General features: G+C 34.1%; 1 protein-coding gene across 5 annotated transcripts in view; it reads left to right on the forward strand.

The window, feature by feature from the left end:
• LOC123671943 (probable 3',5'-cyclic phosphodiesterase pde-5) overlaps nucleotides 1-19,898 on the forward strand; it is a 338,133-nt gene that overhangs the window by 257,156 nt on the left and 61,079 nt on the right. For all 5 annotated transcript variants that reach the window (XM_045605841.1, XM_045605846.1, XM_045605842.1 and 2 more), the window contains one exon: nucleotides 1,369-1,570. In XM_045605841.1, coding sequence (XP_045461797.1) covers nucleotides 1,369-1,570 — 202 coding nt within the window. The remainder of the gene's footprint in view (nucleotides 1-1,368; nucleotides 1,571-19,898) is intronic.

Here is a 19,898-nt window from a genome sequence, read left to right on the forward strand (position 1 = left end):
TTGTTAGATTCAGACATTCAAAACAACATGATTTCCTACAACAATACATCGCATTATTTATTATGTTTTTCCGTGAACATTGGACTATTATGTTTAAACAACTTAAAGGTTAAATGACATCTTGCTGCAACAAGCCAACCCTTCTGGCAAACGTTGCAACAGATTTTCGACCTATAGCAGTTTTATTCTTCTGTTGGTCTTCTATTCAATGGTCGAACCTGTTATTTAACTCATCGTTAAACGTACAGAGATGTCTAATCATAAGTGCAGGATGTTCAAAGGGTCAGACAAGAGTTCATGCAAGATCATCAATTGCAATGGTCAAATGTTCAAAAAATAATTAACTAAGGATCATCGTTGGCAGAATGCCCAGTAGCTGCATCCTGCTATACCATTTGTTTGTCGTGGAAAAGATCGTGTGGTGATATCACTGAAAATTATTTTTTCGGCAACCGTCCGGGAAGTGCTCACTTCCCGGACGCTTTTTCTCTGAGAAAGTAGCGATTCCCGGCCTAGTACTGAAAGTACGTACTTCCCGGACTAGTACGGAAAGTACGTACTTCCCGGACTAGTACGGAAAAGAATCATAGAATCCATAGCAACCGAGATAACGGCTGACAGTTCATATGAAATTAGTTGTCAAAAATTTGCATGTTTTTGATCGCAATCGCAATAAAATATGGAAAGCAGCAGCGATAGTGTTATTTTACATGGTTGCCGAAAAAATATTGTACGCAACACGCCCGAAAATGGTTTTTTTTGACTCACAGACTTTCAGGACTCGCTTACGCTCGTCCTGGAATTTTGTCTATTCGTCCAAAAAAACCCTATTTTCCGGACTTGTCACGTAAATTACTATTCTGAACCGAATTGGCACGCCCTTTTTGTTGTTTGAAAATATAAATTGGTGATGTTTGGCATAAAACGGCCATCAAGGTTAGATTCATTCTCTTCTTTTTCTCTCTGACTATGACAGCCATAATAGCAAGCAACTGAAATCTTGCACTCGTTCAAAAATTGGGTCATTTTTGAAAGACATTTGATTGCAATTGTCATTAATTTTTCAAATTAAAGTGTATTAGAGAACTGAAACGCACAAACTTTTGTAGATACATGGTAATTTCTAGGAAAATTTCTGTAATGCAGTTGAACTGCTATGTTCAGTATAATAAATATTTCGAAACAAAGAATTCAAAAGGTTTGTGAAATCATATAAAACCAAATTAGGATCCGATATTCTAGTTTCACCAGTAACTAGTATCACCAACTTGAAATTAACCTCCAAAAATATCACCTTCCACACTTTGAACTATAAATAGTGCAGGTAATTCAAATTTTTGAAACCCCATTTCTACTTCATATTTCCAGATTGTTTCTTGTGGATCGTGGCAATCATGAATCTATGTCCCTCTACCTTGGGCTAGAATGCAATAGTGAGGGCGGTGAACCCAGATTGCAGAAAATCCATAGCGGTGTTAGGGTTCCAGCATACGTGGCTAGGACAGGGGAGACTGTTCGCCTTTCAAGGGGGTACTTTGATCCACGATTTCCCGATGGAGTCCTGGATGAGGTGAGTTATTTTTTCTTCTGTTTGTCTGCTGGTAAATCATGATTGGTATCTACTGGTGAGTGATTTTTACATTTCATTTAACGGTTTCTCTATCCTCTGTCACTGACTTGCATTCAAGCGAAAGAGCCAATGATTCTTTGATAATTCAAATGGATATCAAAAGAAAACGTAATCTGTTGAACAAAACAGCATTTCGTGAAATTACCTTCAATTTTCAAAATATGAACCGAAAATGGTCTCAAATAATTATCACTGATGAAGAATTACCCGGCCTGTATATGTCAAGTTCCAATATCAATGGCAGTTGCCAGTTTTGATATCTCCACAAGGTCGACATGTTGATAAACCGTTACTAAGTTATTATACACTGTGTCCGTAAAGTATGGAACAAATTCATTTTTAGCTAAACAGATCATTTTGTGAAATAATCCTGAAACACGTCGATTTTTTATTTTAATTCACCGTATTTTAAAATAATAACCTAATATACAGGGTGAATTAATTTCGAGAAATGACGTCACCGTCATTTTTTCGAAATGGAACTGCACCCCCATTTTATCTCAATTTTCCGATTACCTACTCTAGCTGAGCTAATTCCAAAAATGTATCACATGTTGATTCCAATTGGTACAGGGTGGACAAAAATACAATAGTGTTGTGTTTGCTCATAAAGAAACGCGTAACATTCTTTATTAGTTATTGTCTAGCGGAAATTGGTTTGAATGTAACACCCTGCAGTTTGTTATAAAAATAAGAAATAATTTCTTTCATATTCTGTCTGCTAGACCACAAGTACCAAACTTGTTTGGAAACAGCTCATTTTTATTAATCTGAAAATGTAACAAACTACAGAGTGTTACATTCAAACCAATTGCCACTAGACAATAAGTATTTTTGATAATATTTAATTTAATTTAACTAATAAAGAATGTTACGCGTTACTTCACGAGCACACACAAAACTATTCTATTTTTGTCCACCCTGTACCAATTGGAATCAACATGTGATACATTTTTGGAATCAGCTTAGCTAGAGTAATCGGAAAATTGAGACAAATTGAGTTCCATTTAAAAAAAATCATTACTCGAAAGTAATCTATCCTGTATTAGATTATTATTTTAAAATACGGTAAACTAAAATAAAAAATCGACGTGTTTCAGAATTATTTCTTGAAATGGTCAGTTTAGCTAAAAATGAATTTGTTCCATAATTTACGGATACAGTGTATGCCATCAATGATTATTTATACACTAAATTTTGTTACTTTTAATTACAATAATACAGCCCCCTATTTGAAATGGTATCATCTATGGAATTGCGGAATATATTTTTTTTAAGTTTTGTTTATGTTTATCTTTTTTTGGTGAGTTAAAATTTCAAAAATTCAAATAGTAATAACATTGGTTGGAATTTGTGAACTCGATCTTCTGATCACCATAAAATTAAACTTTGACTTATTCAAATGATTTATATCTTGAGAAAATATCACATTGAAAAATTAGACAATTATAAAGGGTGGGAGGGTTTGTACTTTATCACGCAATATTAAGTTATAATAATAAATAGAGTGTTCGGATAGGTTTTCGCGGTAGGTAATATTTGAACTTTGAACGGTTCTTGAGAATGGCTCCAAAATCGGAGCCAAAACGTCTAATACGACAAAATATTAGACGCGGTCCAATCCAGAACCCATAAAGTTCTAATAAATAGAGAACTCTATTTCCCCTTAGTTTTGTTTTGTATCGTTGTTCGATCTGTATATATCCGAATATTAATTATTATAATTAACGAATTAACGATACTGCCCCAAATGTAGAGCAGAAATCGATCCGACAAGTACCTACCCTGTATGCAGTTATTATAGAGTTGCTAAATATGACAGGTTATAACTTAGGGCACAATCAACTCGGAGTTTGATTAAGTTTACGTACAAGCACTCTCACTAATAAGACATGGAGCCACCTCCAGCCTGTTATAATTGTAGCTAAGCGCTTGGTTTAATCGAGAAACCACAGAATGCAGAGATTTCCATTTGGAGTGCCTTTAGAATGTGGAAAGATTAATTTGATCATCACGATAGACAACTTTGAAATTCCATATATATTTCAATACCGTAGTTATTTCTTGATAAATTCCATTCTATCTTCATAAAATCGTGAATGAGCGAAAATCATTTCCTGAATACTGAAATTTTGAAATAATGCGGAAACCTCGCAAAACATTTTTACTGCATGGGCCAAATGGTTCTAGTAAAACTTTCTTAGTGAACGCAATTGCAGGTTAGTTTTCCTATTAAAACATTCATGCTTTCAAAGCATGACACCACCACTGATATCTCTATAACAGACATGTTATAGAGTTATAAAAGAACAGCCGGAGCTGCACAACTAGCCTCTCATATGTTATGAGAGGCTAGTTGTGCAGCGCCCGCTGTACTTTTGTAACTCTCTATAACATGTCTGTTATAGACTTATCAATACGATTCAAGTTTTGAAACCTTGAATGTTATAATATCAAAATAAAACACATATTCATGCTTTTCAGCGTTTTTATTATTATTTTCCTAAATTATATATACAAGAATATTTACAAGGTGAAATATACAGGATAGATAAATTTAAATTTTTTATTTACAAATTAGTACCTGATCTCTGGGATCGCACCTAATGTTTTTATATAAATTATAATGTATGAACAATATTGGGTGGTTAGTATAATTTTTTCCTAGAGGTATGTTGGGTCAAATAAAACACATATTCGCCTCAGGTGGGATACATTATTTCAGGATTTCTTACGTTAGAGTAATGTGATGTATCAATTTATGTCGTATTCTAATATTAGTAATTTGTGAAGTAGTAGTGCCGAGGTATTTGGTTTTTTCAAGTTTTTTGGCAGTATATTTAAAGAATTTTATAGTATCGTTTTTTATTTTGTCCTGAATTAGTTCGATGTTTCCTGTTTTGTGAATTTCTTCGATTGGTGTATACCTTGATTCATTTAGAATGATTCTAAGGAATTTATTTTGTAACACTTGTAATGTTCTCAAATTTGACAATGAAGTTTTGCTCCATATTGGATCTGCATACAGGAATACCGGACGGATGCATTGTTTGTATATTCGAATTTTTGATTTTTTGCTGAGTTTGCTTCCCTTAGACAAAAGTGGGTACAGACTGCGAAGTAGTATGTAGCACTTCTGTCTTATGTTGTTTATGTGGTCATTGAAGTTTAATTTTCTGTCTAGGGTGAGACCTAAATATTTGACCGTGTTTTGTTTGTTTATTATTTGACCGTTGAATATTAGTTGATTTGGATTTGGTGCAAGTTTATTTTTATGCGTGAAGTGGATTAGGGTAGTTTTACTCGTATTAATTTTGATTTTCCATTTCTGATAATATTTTTCTAGCTCGTTCAAATGATTTTGAATGTATTTATTCACTTGATTGGAATTTGATGATTCGGCCACTATTGCAGTGTCATCGGCAAAAATTTTTAGTTTTGTACTATTTGTCTTTGGAATGTCATTTATAAAATAATTGAATAGTGATGGGGATAGTAGGCCCCCTTGTGGTACCCCTGCTCTTATTGCTAGTTTTGTTGAAAGCGTTTTTTCTACTCTTACCTGGAAAGTTCGATTTGTGAGGTATGAGTGGATGATTTTAATTAGGTGTGGAGGAAAGTTGATTTTAATAAGTTTGTAGATCAGACCTTCGTGCCAGACGGTGTCGAAAGCCTTTTCTATATCCAAATTAAGCATGGCTGTGATTTTATTGTAGTTAAAATTTTTTGTTATTTGGTCAGTAATTGTAGCTAGTTGAAGTGTGGTGCTGTGCGATTCTCTAAATCCGAATTGTTCATCTATGATTTCGTTTTTGATGTTTTCGTGGTCTTTGATTCTGTATAGGATTATTTTTTCTAAAACTTTCGACATCGTTGGGAGGAGACTGATTGGTCTATAGTTTGATGCTATTTTGGGATCTTTTTTTTGTTTCGGGAATGATAGCACTATGGCATTTTTCCAGCTTTCAGGGAAGTAGCATAGCTTCAAGCAATTATTAAAGATATAAAGTAGTTGAATTATGGCTTTCCTAGGGAGATTTTTTAATGTGCGATTGTAGATTTTGTCGTCGCCTGGGGCCTTTTTGTTTTTAAGTAATTTGATTATTCGTCTTATCTCCTCAGGGGAGGTAAGTACTTCTGGTGGAAAAGCGAAGAATTGGTTGTTGAATTGGTTTATTGTTTCTTTGACTGTATTTTCGGTTTGGCGGTCAGACATGTCGCAAGTAGAGTTATGATTTTTTGAGTACGTTTCAGCCAGATATTTAGCTTTACACTCATCCTCGAAGATTAATCCTTGAGGGCCGAGTAGTGTGGAGATTCCAAAAGAATTTTGTTTTAGTGAGCGCACTATTCGCCACATTTCGTCAGTGTTCGTTAGATTTTGCGTGAATTTTTCCCATTTGTGTGTTTTTAGAGAGCTTATTGAGCCTCTAACAAGATTAATTGTATCCTTATATTGTGCATGGAGGCTAGCTGTGAAATTGCGTTGTAGTCTTTTTCTTAGTTTGTTTTTAATTTTAATGAGTTCCTGAATTGAGGGGGGAATTTCTAAGTGATGATTGGACGGATGGGTTATTTTATTGGTTGATTGAAAAAGGCAATTTTTAATTAAGTTGGTGAAACATTGGATGCATTTGTTTATGTCTTCCGTTGAATTGAGTTCTCTATTGATAGTTATATTTTGATTTATTAAGTTTTTGAAAAGTCTCCAGTTAGTATAGTAAGAGGCTGTTGGTTTTGGCAGTGCTGAGGAATTAATTCTCGGAATTGTAGCCAATACCGGGAAATGATCTGAATCTAGTGCCTGGATTGTGTACGGTTGGGATATTTGGATATTGTTTGTTATCATCAGATCAATGGTTGAGGGAGTTGCTCGATGGGCTGGATGATAGGTATACGAATTTCTGGGAAAGTTTAACACAAAATTGTTACTTTCTAAGTATCTGCGGAGAATTGTTCCGTTACTGTTATTACCTGCACAGTTCCACGAAGTACTTCGACTATTGTAGTCCCCGACTATTATAACTCTATTGCCTAGTCTGAAAATATAGTCTAATTCGCTAGTATCAATGGGACTTTGATGTCCGTTGTAGTAATTTACTATTGTTAAGTCATTTAAACGTATAGCCTGGGTTTCGGAATTTACTGTGACGGTTGGAATTTCAATCGGTTTTAAGTGTTTCTTATAATAAATAATAAGCCCCCCAGATTTGGTTTTTGGCTTATTTATGTAGTAAAAATTTGGTAGTTTAGGAGGTTTTCTATTGTTCAGTCTAGATTCCTGTATGCAGATTATTTCGACTTTTATTTCATTCGATAGAATTGCCAGTTCGTCAATTTTATTGAATATTCCGTTAGCATTCCAAGTAATTATATTTATGTCTTTTTTAGGAGACTTAAATACCATGTTTTTCAATTAGGTTTTGTATGATTAGTATCTTATTCAATGGAGATGTGCAAGTTTGAATTTGGTTTTTGATATCTCTGACTAGTGATATTAATTGTGAAATGTTGCAAATTGAATTGAGTTCTTGAATCTCTTTTATTAAAGTTTGAAAATCGTCTAAGTTATTTTGGTTTGAAATTGGGGTTTCTATTATGGTTTGCTGGGTTTTTGGGGAGGATTTTTTTGCCATCTCTAGATATGAGATTTGGTTTGTTACAGGGTGGTAGCTTGTTTTTTTCAAAGGGGGGAATTGTTTCATGTCGGGTATTTTGGGGATATTTTCTAGTTTTTGAGGCGATTTGTGTATTAAAGAATCAACATACCTTAGAATTATTGGACATTTTGAGTAATTTGCCGTGTGTGGTCCATCGCAGTTAGCACATTGAATCAATTCACTATTTTTCTCCTTGATTTCACAGTCCTTTGTTAAGTGGTTTTTCGCGCATTTGACGCATTTCGGAATTCTATTGCAGTTTGAAGATCCATGGCCTAATTTTTGGCATCGGTAACATTGTGTTACAGGGGATTTTCTCGAATATTTCTGCCATTGAATTTTGACATGGTCTATCTCTTGAATTTTTTTAAGGTCTTGGATTTGGCAAGATTTTGCAATATTTACCAGAAAGGAGCGTGAATTGGGGTTTTTACCTTTCATTTTTATGCAGTCGATTTCATCCTGCTTTATTTTTCCACCCTTTGTGATTTCCTGGATAATTTCACTTTCAGTCATGAAGCAGGCGGCTTTCAAGACCATTTTCTTCTTCACTTGGTCACTAGGGGTATGGGAGAAGTACTGTATATCTTCTTTTTTGAGAGCAGATATCAGAGCTTTATAATCACTCATTTCCATTGTAGTGATTTTTATATCCTCTTTGGTATATTTTATCAGATATCTGCTTTTAATGATAGTTTTTAATTTTTGATGGAACTGGGTATACGATCCTATTTTTTGTGTGATTATCACGGGAGGGCATCTTTTTCGTCCATTAGTTGGGCTCGTTATTGTTGGTGTTGGGCTCGAGGTTTTCGAGTGAGTACTTTTTTCGGTCTCGAGTACTCCAAAAGAATTCGAAATTTTAGGTGGGTAAGTCTTGACGATTGGCGCCTTGGATGTTTTTTTGGGAGAAATGAACGTTTCACAGTCCATTTCTTCACTCCACGTGGATGTGGAAGCCATTGATTCTTGGAAATTTTTTACAACATCCATGTCCTTAAACCGCTGCAGGCGATTTTTAAGGTCGAGGATAACTCCTCTATGATGTTGAGGTCTTTTAACACTTTTAGCACTCTGCACTTTGTCACTTGTGAATACACTTAAACTCAGGTACGTCTCGTACGGTCGTCAACTCTCGAATGTTATAATATCGTATGAATTAAGATTTATAAATCTAACGGCACCGTTTCATCGAGTATTGCGTAGCCTGTGGAGCTATCTTACGGGCTAGCGAAGAGTCACGATAACTGAATGTATTGACGATATCGTTGAAAACCCAGATGCTGACAGGGTATTGATGATTGCTGCTGATGATTGAATTCAATGTATATGTCACTACTAAAAACCAGCCGATTTTTAAATGTAATAAGCTTCAAGTTAGAAAATAAAAAAAGTAGAATCAAAACATTAATAATCAATATATAAGTATGTTGATTCGATGCTAGCACTATAGATTCTCCAAGGAAAACCCTTATTATTACTCCAGTCGGTGACTAGAAAACACCAGTAGATAGTCACATAGTTTGGGTTTCATTAACGAATTCCTGTTAATTTTTCGACTTATTACTATGCAGTACTCTTCATTATGTCTATTAGAGTCATTATTTTATCAAACAATAAACCAGTAAGCAATATTATTAATATTATATCGGCCATGGGCCGTGGTGCAAATAAAACAAATCGAGAAAATCATTTCTGATCATTTTCGGCTTAAAATTCGAAAATGCAGACATCGAGACGGTATGATATATTGTTCAGTTTACGTACCGAACGCTCATAAAAAATTGCAAATTTTCACTAGGATTTTTTATTTTCTAGAAGAATATTTCAAATCATTGAAAAATCTGTAAAAAAATGGAAACAAAATAAAAAAAATCAGTCGTCTCAGGCTTTTTAAATTAGTTCATTCAATTATTTTTTTCGATAAAAATTGCTTTGAGGAAAACCAGTGAAATTCATAATATTGTATTTGTGTGTTTCCACTTTTCTTTCAATATTGTCTGTGAACTTTTTCAATATATTCTTCTATTGTGGGAAATTTAATAACGTTGTGCAGTTGTTCATTGGTATGATACCATGGTGCACTAAGTGCTTGTCTCACTGAAATATTCTGGATCGTTTGCAGTTTTTTGATATTATGTTTAGATGTGTTCTTCCAATTTAGTGCTGCATATGTCATAATTGGCCGTTCTTTCACTAAGTAAATTCTTCCTGTTGTTCAATTTTTTTTATTGATTAGTGGGTACATGTAGGTAATTTAATTTTTCTTGCTTTTATGCTAATCTATATTTTTTATGTGTTCATTGAAATTGAGATTTTCATCCAGTGTACCTCCCAGGTATTTTTTGCTCGTCTTCCAAGGTATTGGGGTCTTGTACATACTGATTTTTTCTGTTGTTCTTCCTTTTGTTCTTCTATTGTATAAAAACATTATCGCTTTACTTTTTCTCAGGATTTCCTCTTATTCACCAGTTGTTCATCCACTCCTTCAGTTTGGGGCAGTGTTTCTGGAGTTCCACTGTTATTCTGGATTTTGTTCTTGAGTTTGTCAGTATTGCTGTGTCGTTTGCATAGATTGCTATATTGGTGTTTTTTTTTTCAAAGTAAATACTTGATACAGTATTGGTTCTAGTATTGAACCTTGGTGTACTCCTGCTTCAATTTCTTTTTCGTCTGATTCTTCTTCGTTGATCTTCACAGAGAATTTTTTTTTTCCAAATATGAGTTTATCAATCTTGCCATCTGGTTTGAAACTCTTTTCCGCCATCTTGTGTATCAGTCCATCGTGCCAAAACTTATCAAAGGCTTTCGCGATATCCAGAAATAATCCTCCTGTCTTTTTACCTTTCTTTATTTATTATTATTATATTATTTTATGAAATCATGAAATTGGAATAAGATGGTTAACGTACAAACACATACGTTGTCCTAGAGAATCTCAACTCTGAAGCAATTATAGTGTTCAAGTATAGTTAAAATATTTTGTGGATAATCATCCACAAAATATTTTAACAAACATTTTTTTCTGGCCCCAAATACATGATTCATTACTCACCGAAAAGGGACTACACACAGCAATAGTTGAATCTCATTCCAAAATTATTCTAAATATCACTGTTTTTCAAGAAGAAAATATATGTCTTTGTACCGGTGTGAAGTTATCCACATCCACAAGTACATTCCAAAAGTAGGATCTAAGCAAAAAATGGTATATTTATGATTTTCAATATGAAAATGGATAGTAATTTATTATTTGACTCAAGCAATACAAACTTTTCATATTTTTTTCTATTATTGAACATTTTTTAGCAATTCAGAGGGTTGTTAATGTTGTTATAGGGGCCGTTTCTAGTTAAACATTCATAACTTTTTTGTTTGGAATAGTACCGTGTTCTGCTTTGAGTATGTGGTGAACAGAGGAAAACTGAATCCAATGGCATACTCCATATAGTTTGTCAGGCCTAGAGAGGGGGGGAGCTGCAATTTTGGTGGTAATTTTTCACTAAAAAATTCAAATAAATAACTTTTTTAACTGGAGTAGTACCGTGTTCTGCTTTTAGTATGTGGTAAACAGAAAAACACTGAATCGAATGACATACCCCACATAGTTGTCAGGCTTCGGGGGGGAAGAAACTGCAGTTTTGGGGGTATTTTCTAGATAAGAATTCATAACTTTTTTGTATGAAATAGTACCGTGTTCTGCTTTTAGTATGTGGTGAACAGAGGAAAACTGAATCAAATGACCTACCCCTCGGGGAGGGGAGAAACTGCGGTTTAGGGGGTATTTTTCCACTAAAAAATTCATTACTTTTTTGTTTGAAATAGTACCGTGTTCTGCTTTTAGTATATGGTAAACAGAGGTAAACTATTTCAAACAAAAAAGTTATGAATTTTTATCTAGAAAATACCCCCAAAACCGCAGTGCACACCCCTCCCTCCCCGAGGCCTGACAAACTATGTGGGGTATATCATTTGATTCAGTTTTCCTCTGTTAACCACATACTAAAAGCAGAACACGGTACTATTTCAAACAAAAAAGTTATGAATTTTTATCTAGAAAATACCCCCAAAATCGAAATTTCCCCCTTCCCCGAGGCCTGACAAACTATATGGAGTATGTCATTTGATTCAGTTTTCCTCTGTTTAGCACATACTAAAAGCAGAACACGGTACTATTTCAAACAAAAAAGTTATGAATTGTTATCTAGAAAATACCCCCAAAACCGCAGTTTCCCTCCCCCTCCCCCCGAGGCCTGACAAACTATGTAGAGTATGTCATTTGATTCAGTTTTCCTCTGTTTACCACATACTGAAAGCAGAATACGGTACTATTTCAAACAAAAAAGTTATGAATTTTTTAGTGGAAAAATACCCCCAAAACCGCAGTTTCTCCCCTCTCCGAGGCCTGACAAACTATGAGGGTAAGGTCATTTGATTCAGTTTTTCTCTGTTTACCACATACTGAAAGCAGAACACGGTACTATTTCAAACAAAAAAGTTATGAATTTTTATCTAGAAAATACCCCCAAAACCGCAGTTTCTTCCCCCCCGAGGTCTGACAAACTATGTGGGGTATATCATTTAATTCAGTTTTTTTCTGTTTACCACATACTAAAAGCAGAACACGATACTACTCCATTTAAAAAAGTAATGAATTTTTTAGTGGAAAAATACCCCCAAAATAGCAGCCCCTCCCCCTCTCGAGGCCTGACAAACTATATGGAGTATGCCATTGGATTCAGTTTTCCTCTGTTCACCACATACTGAAAGCAGAACACGGTACTATTTCAAACAAAAAAGTTATGAATTTTTAACTAGAAACGACCCCTATAACAACATCAACAACCCTCTGAATTGCTAAAAAATGTTCAATAATAGAAAAAAATATGAAAAGTTTGTATTGCTTGAGTCAAATAATAAGTTACTATCCATTTTCATATCGAAAATCATAAATATACCATTTTTTGCTTGGACCCTACTTTTGGCTCGGAGTGTACTTGTGGATGTGGATAACTTCACACCGGTTGTCTTTGTCAACGTCTACTCTATAATCCGTACATTTCGAATGATCTTTCAGAAACATATTGATAGTCATTTTTCACCAGTGAATAATGATTCACTATTCATTACTGAGAATTTTTAATCTGTCAAGGTCTCGAACCCGTGACTTTTGCTATATTCATAGCAAAAGTCACGGGTTCGAGTCCTCTAAATCCCTATAGCGCCGACAGCTTGGTGATTATCAGTCCAGTCATTCGACTGGACTGATAATCACCAAGCTGTCGGCGCTATAGGGATTTAGAGTAAAAATTTCCATTTAAGGTTTTCTCTATAATTTCCCAATTGGAAATATCAATCGAACAAGTATAAGGGAACAAAACATTGATTTGTCTACAAATTCAACTCCTTCGTTCAATTTTAAAACTGTTCCGTTACTATTAATATAAATGAATAAATATAGATATACAATAATGTATTTCATTTTTATGAGAGTGAAAGTATGAAATGGAGTAGATGTCAAGTGAAATTTTTGACGTTTAGCTTGCAATTTTCAGTGCGAACACAGAAATTGTTATGTCAACGCTTTTGATAACTATTTTTATTGTTGAAAATGAATATTTATTTTAATTTTACCAAGGAAGTCGTGGACAAAGTATAGTATTCTATTGGCACCTAATTACTATTATTCACTTGGGTGGAACTTCACTCTTGTGAATGATAGTTGTCATAATGTGCTCATCGGATAGTATACTATATTGTGATTTGCTCGATCAAATCATGTCTGTATTCAATTTCAGTTTATTTTTGTAACTTCAATAGATTTCAAATCAATGAGTTGATCAGTCAATTAAAATTTTATGAAACCCGTCGTCAGTATATTTATTTTTTAACTAGCTTGAACTGATGCCAAAAACAATATTTGGTGTTTTGTTTCATCCATAATAAAAGTTGATATTCACATATTTACAATAATTAGATGTTTTGGAACAGCATAACACTTAATGATTATATTTGTGTCCTGCTCTCCTTGGTAACTCCATAACTCATTCAAAATTCTGTCAGAACATATATATGGAGATTCGTTACGAAAAGGAGTCTTTCCAAGGTAATTATCCAAATCAGATCAATTAAGTTTATATTTTTTGGGAAGATTTATAGGCATAATTGATGAATGAGTGAATGAAAACTCCTATGGAAGACAAACCAAAATTTACAATATTGCATTATCGAAACAAAATTATTAAGATAATAATAACTAAGATCATTATCTTTGACATGACAGCACGAAGAAAAACATTGAAATAAACTACTTGATACGTTTATTTTCAAAGAGTTCGCGAATCAATGAGAAGATTGGAGGCATCGATCAATTGAAATCAAAATATCTCGAAAACGGCTGCTTGTAGCAACTTTTGACAAGCATACCTTTTTCACGTGAAAATGATAAATATATCAATTTTTTTTCAAAAAATTATGATACATACATGCACGACATAGTTGTGATTCCCCAAAAGAGACAAAGACCTGTAGTTGACGCATCCTATGATTAACGACCAAACTAAGATCAAATTTGAATTTTCCATATTGAGAAATCCCCAAATTCCAATTTCCGTCCAAATATCGACATCATTTCAAAAATTATTCACGAAAAACCAAAATGGAAGTAAATTTTTAACACCCTCTATCTCAAAAATGAAGGCCTTGCGGACCCATGCTTATATGAACTTTTCACCTTATAAATGACTGAGGAATCGTCCTGTAAAATATTGGACACTTATTACACAACAACCTGTATAAATTTCCATGATTCTGGTTCACGAATAACCGATAGCTTCACATATGCCTTGACCTATCATATTTTTATCAATTGTATCAGTATTATGATAAAGTGAGATATGAAAACAACAAACCTGCAAAATTGACAACTATAGAGGTGAAGTAAACCTTCCAGTGGCGTGGTTAATTGTTCCTCAATAAGGAATCATATCACAAAAATCGATATTGAACTTGAATACAAAAAATGAGTAACTTATCATATTTCAAAATGAAAACTAGCTAGTTTCATTATTTCCTTAAGAAGTAATAAGATATTTCAGTAGATATCTTATGGAAACTATAAATAAGCTGTCGTAAAAAACAATGTTTTTAGTTTATCAGTAATAAGTAAATATGGTATTGCATACCCTTTCCTCACTTCTTACACAGTTTCAATTAGAGGAGTTAAAAGTTCTTTTTTTCCTTTGAAGCTACACCACCTTGGCTCTTAGTTTTTAAAGTGATGGATGTAGCCCCCAGAAAGGTGATAAATTTCATTAAGATGATATTGCCTGACTAGTAAACAAATATTTCATTTTTTCTCATTTTGTGTTATAATAATGGTTAGTCATATTTTAAGTTGAAAATAATTTGAGCTCTAGTGAACATGAAAATGTCATAAGTCGCTCCAGGAATTAATTCCTTCGCATTTTTATCGATTTCCAATTTCTATTCGCCATATTTTATTTTATCTCTCATCTGCTTGATAGCGAAAAACCAGTCATTCCTTTCGAATCCAATAAAACGTGGAACGGAGAACTCTGGATTTAATATCGAATGTGACAATTAAAGTAACGGATAGAAAACACATAAACGGGTAATAACAGTAAAAATCTTATTACTATCACCACAATCTGTCCAAACTGCCAGTAAAATGAAATGTTTCTTTCGTCGAAACATGTTGGAGATATCAATTTTTATAGGTAAGTGTGTGAGTTTTCATTCAATTTGTATTAAGTTGCTATTTTATCGACGTGCGATATTATGTAGTGAAGAGCCAGAATAAAATATTTCATCCGATAAACCATCATTAAATCGTTGGTTTGGATTTCATACAGAATTTTCATAAAATATATCTTCCCAAAATAATTTTATATTAGCACCAGAAATGAGAAATAGGAATTTTCCTTGGAAAGTATGTATAGAATCAGCTCTAGCGCATTCGCCATTTTGAAATTCATTCAATCCTAATAGCGTAGAATGTTAAGATTCACCATGATATGTCTACAACTCTACTTCTCTTTTGGAGAATATATTTTAACAATTTTCCAAATTTATCAATCTACTGAAGTTTTCATTCCTTTAAGTTGTTGCACCAATAGTCAGATTTGTTCCGTTAACGGTATTTATCTGAAGAGTATAATAATATAAATATGACATTATTAAAGAACCGCGCATTCAAATGTTTTTCCTAGAATTTGAATGAAACCATGATTCATGTTTTCAGGAGAATATTTTTAGACTGAATCCGCACTTATCTGTAGGGTAGATCTATGCGTGAGGGTTCAGGACCAATTGTCTGGTGAGCATGAGTTAGGTATGGGAGTGCCTCAAGGATTTGTTCTGGGGCCATTGCTTGTTTTACCATTCGTCAATGACCTACCAGTAAATTTAAGGGAAATGGTGGTTTACTTGTGTACCTATCAGGGCCTACAGTCATAGAATCAAATTGGCTCTATTTGCTGATGACACCTCTGTGGCCATCTCAGCCTCTACATTCCTGGAGCTGCATGGGTTGTGTGCGCTTTTATTGGGTTGTTTTGTAATGTGATGTCCTACCAATAATTTGATGGTTAATGTTAACAAAACCGTGATTATCCATTTCTCGATCGGATAAAGTGATCGTGGCTTGGTCATTCGTCATATGGGCATCCATATTGACGAAAATTTGAGGTGGGATTTGCACGTTGATGTTTTGAAGAAACTTTTTTTGCAATTTGTAGAATCAGAGATTCAATACCTCTGGGGTCACTGCTCAATATTCATTACAGCCTTGTCTATACACACTGCAATATTCCTATATGGGGGAGCTCTTCTGGAGCCAGTAGAGTATTACAGAAGAGGATCTTGCGCATGATCTTGAGAGTGGGTCCACGCATCTTCTTGCAAGACTTTATTCTTGGAATATAGCATTCTTACATTGCCTTCCATATTTATTGTCAAATGTCTTACCTATACTAAGGAAAACGAAAACAAAATAAAAAACTCTAGTTTTCATGGTTATCATACGAGGAATGAGGGAACATTATTTATCCCTAAGCATAAAATCAGAAAATTTGAAAAACCGCCATTGTATCAATGTATCAAATTGTATAACCATATGCCAAATTATATGAAATATCTTAATGTAAATTGATTTGAGAAAGTTGTTAAAGCATTGATGTTGAAAAAATGTTATTGTGAAAATGAATATCTTTGCGACTCATTTGGAACTTGTTGATTATGTTTGTCACTGACTTGTCCTATGCACTAGTTTGTTTCACAGGATTAATGAACTATTATTGTTATTGAAGAAAGCTAATAAATCGAATAAATAAATAAACATGAAATCTGACTTGGGTATGTTTCGGAATATTTGTTAGGTAAGTTTTTAAACTCTGAGAGAAAAAATTCTATAAAAAATGTGAAAATTCCGACATGTAGGTCAGTCTTTAAGTCAATTAATTGATACGGTTTATTAGCTGCTCTCTTGAATCGTAGTTAATTTGGATTTCATTTATTCATTTTCATACACGGTCTCCTGGAATTTTGTACCACTTTTTCGGTTTGAGTATTAGATCGCTGAATGGTCTGCGAACTAGGCAAACTTGCTCGTCATCTCCGTGATATCAGAAACAAGAATATTAGAAGTGAACCTATTACAGAACCTGGTGGTACACCTGAATTATAATTCCATGTCGTCGACCTGGTTCCTTATAATTGAATATGAGTTTTCTCTTAGCTAGATGCGAGTCTACATTTTTGGTCATTTTCCTTGGAAATTCGTGTTCTTTCATTTTATATTTTTGTGAATTTGTGACTGTGCTTTCCGGTTTAGTTTGACTCCTTAAGTCTAATTAAAATCATAAACAGCAATTGATAAAATACAATATCATACAGCACAGAGGCTTCTTTTCAGTTGCCATAATAACCCTCCTTTTTGCTTTTCTCACAAAGGATGTTTCAGTGATTTGAATATGAATCCCGACAAATCCGTTTAGGTCAAATGTTGGAAAATCGCAAAAAACTATTCCGTTATGCTCGAATCGTTCAATCGGTACATTTGTATGAACATGAGAAATCTCAGTTAGAAAACAACTATTTTTTTTATAAAAATCAGGTGATATCGCCATAAATTAGATAAATAAAATGGAATTGTCGGGTTTGTTATTGAATTTTGGATTTGTCAGGATCTGAAACTTACTTGCATGCGCCGTGGTTTGAAATTTGCCGTTAGAAATTATTATGGTGGTATCAATAATATTCAAATATACGTTATATCGTATTTTTATTGCTTTCCTTTTAATAACAACAAATTTTTGAAAAAAAATATTAAATCAGACTATAAATCTGATGTTTCTTGGACTTGCTCGCATAGATTTGCCAGCTCTGGAATAGTGCCTTTTGCTGAGGCATTATAGTATCTTTCTGCAATGATTGGCTAATTCAAATTTTTCGGGTTTTCATTTGACGATATCTTGGATTTGTCGGGTTTTGAAATGAAACTCATACTTTGAAGGCGATTTTCTGAAAAATTCTGGCGGTTTTATATTGAAATGTAGTAGTGGGTTGTGCAAGAGAATAAAACGAATCCAAAACCGTATCTAACTCATTTTTCACCAAAAATGGAGTTGTCGGGTTTTGAAACCAGGGGATTCATATGTTCAATTTTAGAGAACAGTAAGCTTCGACTGACTGATCGGAGAAATTTGAGGTGGATCAACTGGATATGAATTTGATTATGGAGATATTTATTTCTGTTTTCAATTCTTGTTTTCTTTTTGAAATATTTAAAATCAAAAATAATAGTAACTCTTAACTTTGAATTGTTTTTCGGACTGATGAAGTCATTGAATCCAAAAATAGGTTGCACATCTTTTTAACCGCGAGCAGGGGTGGATTCACGATATGTCAATGTGTACATCAACGTCATCAACAAATTCAAAATCGATTTAACCAGAAACTGATAAAAGCAAAGACACAAGCATTACAAAATGTTTTGGAGTCTTCAGATAACAAGATGAGGACAACTTGGAAGTTAGTTAGAGAACTCACTTGAGAGAAAAATAAAGTCTGCTCTTCTACTATTGGCATGTTTGGGGATCCATCAGAGCTAGCTGATAAGTTTAATGATCATATCATTGACAGTGACGCAAAGAAAGTTGGACATCTAACTCAACCTTTCTCTGCTTTGTCAACCTTCAACGAAAATCAATATTTCTTAGACCACTATGTGAAACAGAGTTGGGATATGTTGTAAGGAAATTGAAAAATTCAACATCCATTGGCTCTTATGAAATTCTCATTATATTAATATGTTGATAAAACTAAATATAGACATAATTTTTGGACCTCTGTTACACATCAAAAATAATTCTCTGAGCTGTTTGGATTGAAATATACAATTGTTAAATTGTAAAGTTTGTTTATAAGAAAGATTTTCGGTCAGATATAGAAAATTACAGACCTATCTATCTCTTGACTTATTTTTGAAATATCGTCGAGGAGCTAGTGTGTAACCGTCTTATGGATATTTTGTAGTCAACCAATGCATGTTTATCAAAGAGGGAGATCTAAGTTCTTCATTGTTTCACTTTAAAAACGAATTTTGGATGCTCTGGGAAACAGAGATTTAGTAGCGGTGCTATCCAGAGCATGTGAAACGTTAAACCCTGATATCTTTCTCATTAAGATTCAGATCATACATGTAGGATCCAGTTATTGTTCCCTGTAAATAATTGCGATGGTCAACCGGATGCTTGGAGACCTATTAATTTCTTCTAGTGTCGAGGGCATGACAGTTTCAATGAATTTACAGGGAACGAATTGTTATTGTACATATAATGTGAAAAGGATGTGTTATTCTTCGAGGTGTCGAAGATATGTCATGGAGTTGTAAATCTTGAAGAGATTTACTAGGGGATTGTGAAAGTTCTAAGACAATAAGGTCGTACCAGATGTGTCACATCTGTGTATCCTGTTCTAGTCCTTCGAGAATATTCGATTTCCAGGAATCCGCGAAGATCTTTGTGGGCGGTACGGCAAAGCTCTTATTGGACTAGGGGATGTTACTTTCCCTAAGGGTGTGGTCGAGCCGAAAGAAGGGAGGTCGATATTCGAGACAGGGTAAGTTCCAATCGGCAGAGGGTTAGTTAAAATTAAGCCTAAGAGGGGTAAAGTTCAAGTGAAGACGAGCACGAGTCAAGTTCGGTCGATCAACTCAAGACGTACGACGTAAAGACGGTTCGTGGACTAGATTAAGACGAGTCGCGAACAAGTTAAAGACGAGACGACCGAAAACTTGAAGTACGACGAAGACGTGATAATCGAAGACGTTTCGAGTAATTAACACTCGAGCAAAAGACGGAATTCAGTACTGTAGTGAGAAACTTGCAATTAAGACGTAATTAGGATCTTCTCAATACTGAGTTTGTACTGTATAATTGTGGCTTTGTAAATAGATGTAAATAATTCAAAAGAGTTCAATTATTACAAATCCAACAAAGTCACGGAGAAAAAGACGAAAGGCCAGGTAATCGAATCATACCTCTAGACGATCGATTAACCAAGCCTACATACATATCAGGCAGGAG

The sequence above is a fragment of the Harmonia axyridis genome, chromosome 2, assembly GCF_914767665.1.
Source record: "Harmonia axyridis chromosome 2, icHarAxyr1.1, whole genome shotgun sequence".
NCBI classification, from domain to species: domain Eukaryota; kingdom Metazoa; phylum Arthropoda; class Insecta; order Coleoptera; family Coccinellidae; genus Harmonia; species Harmonia axyridis.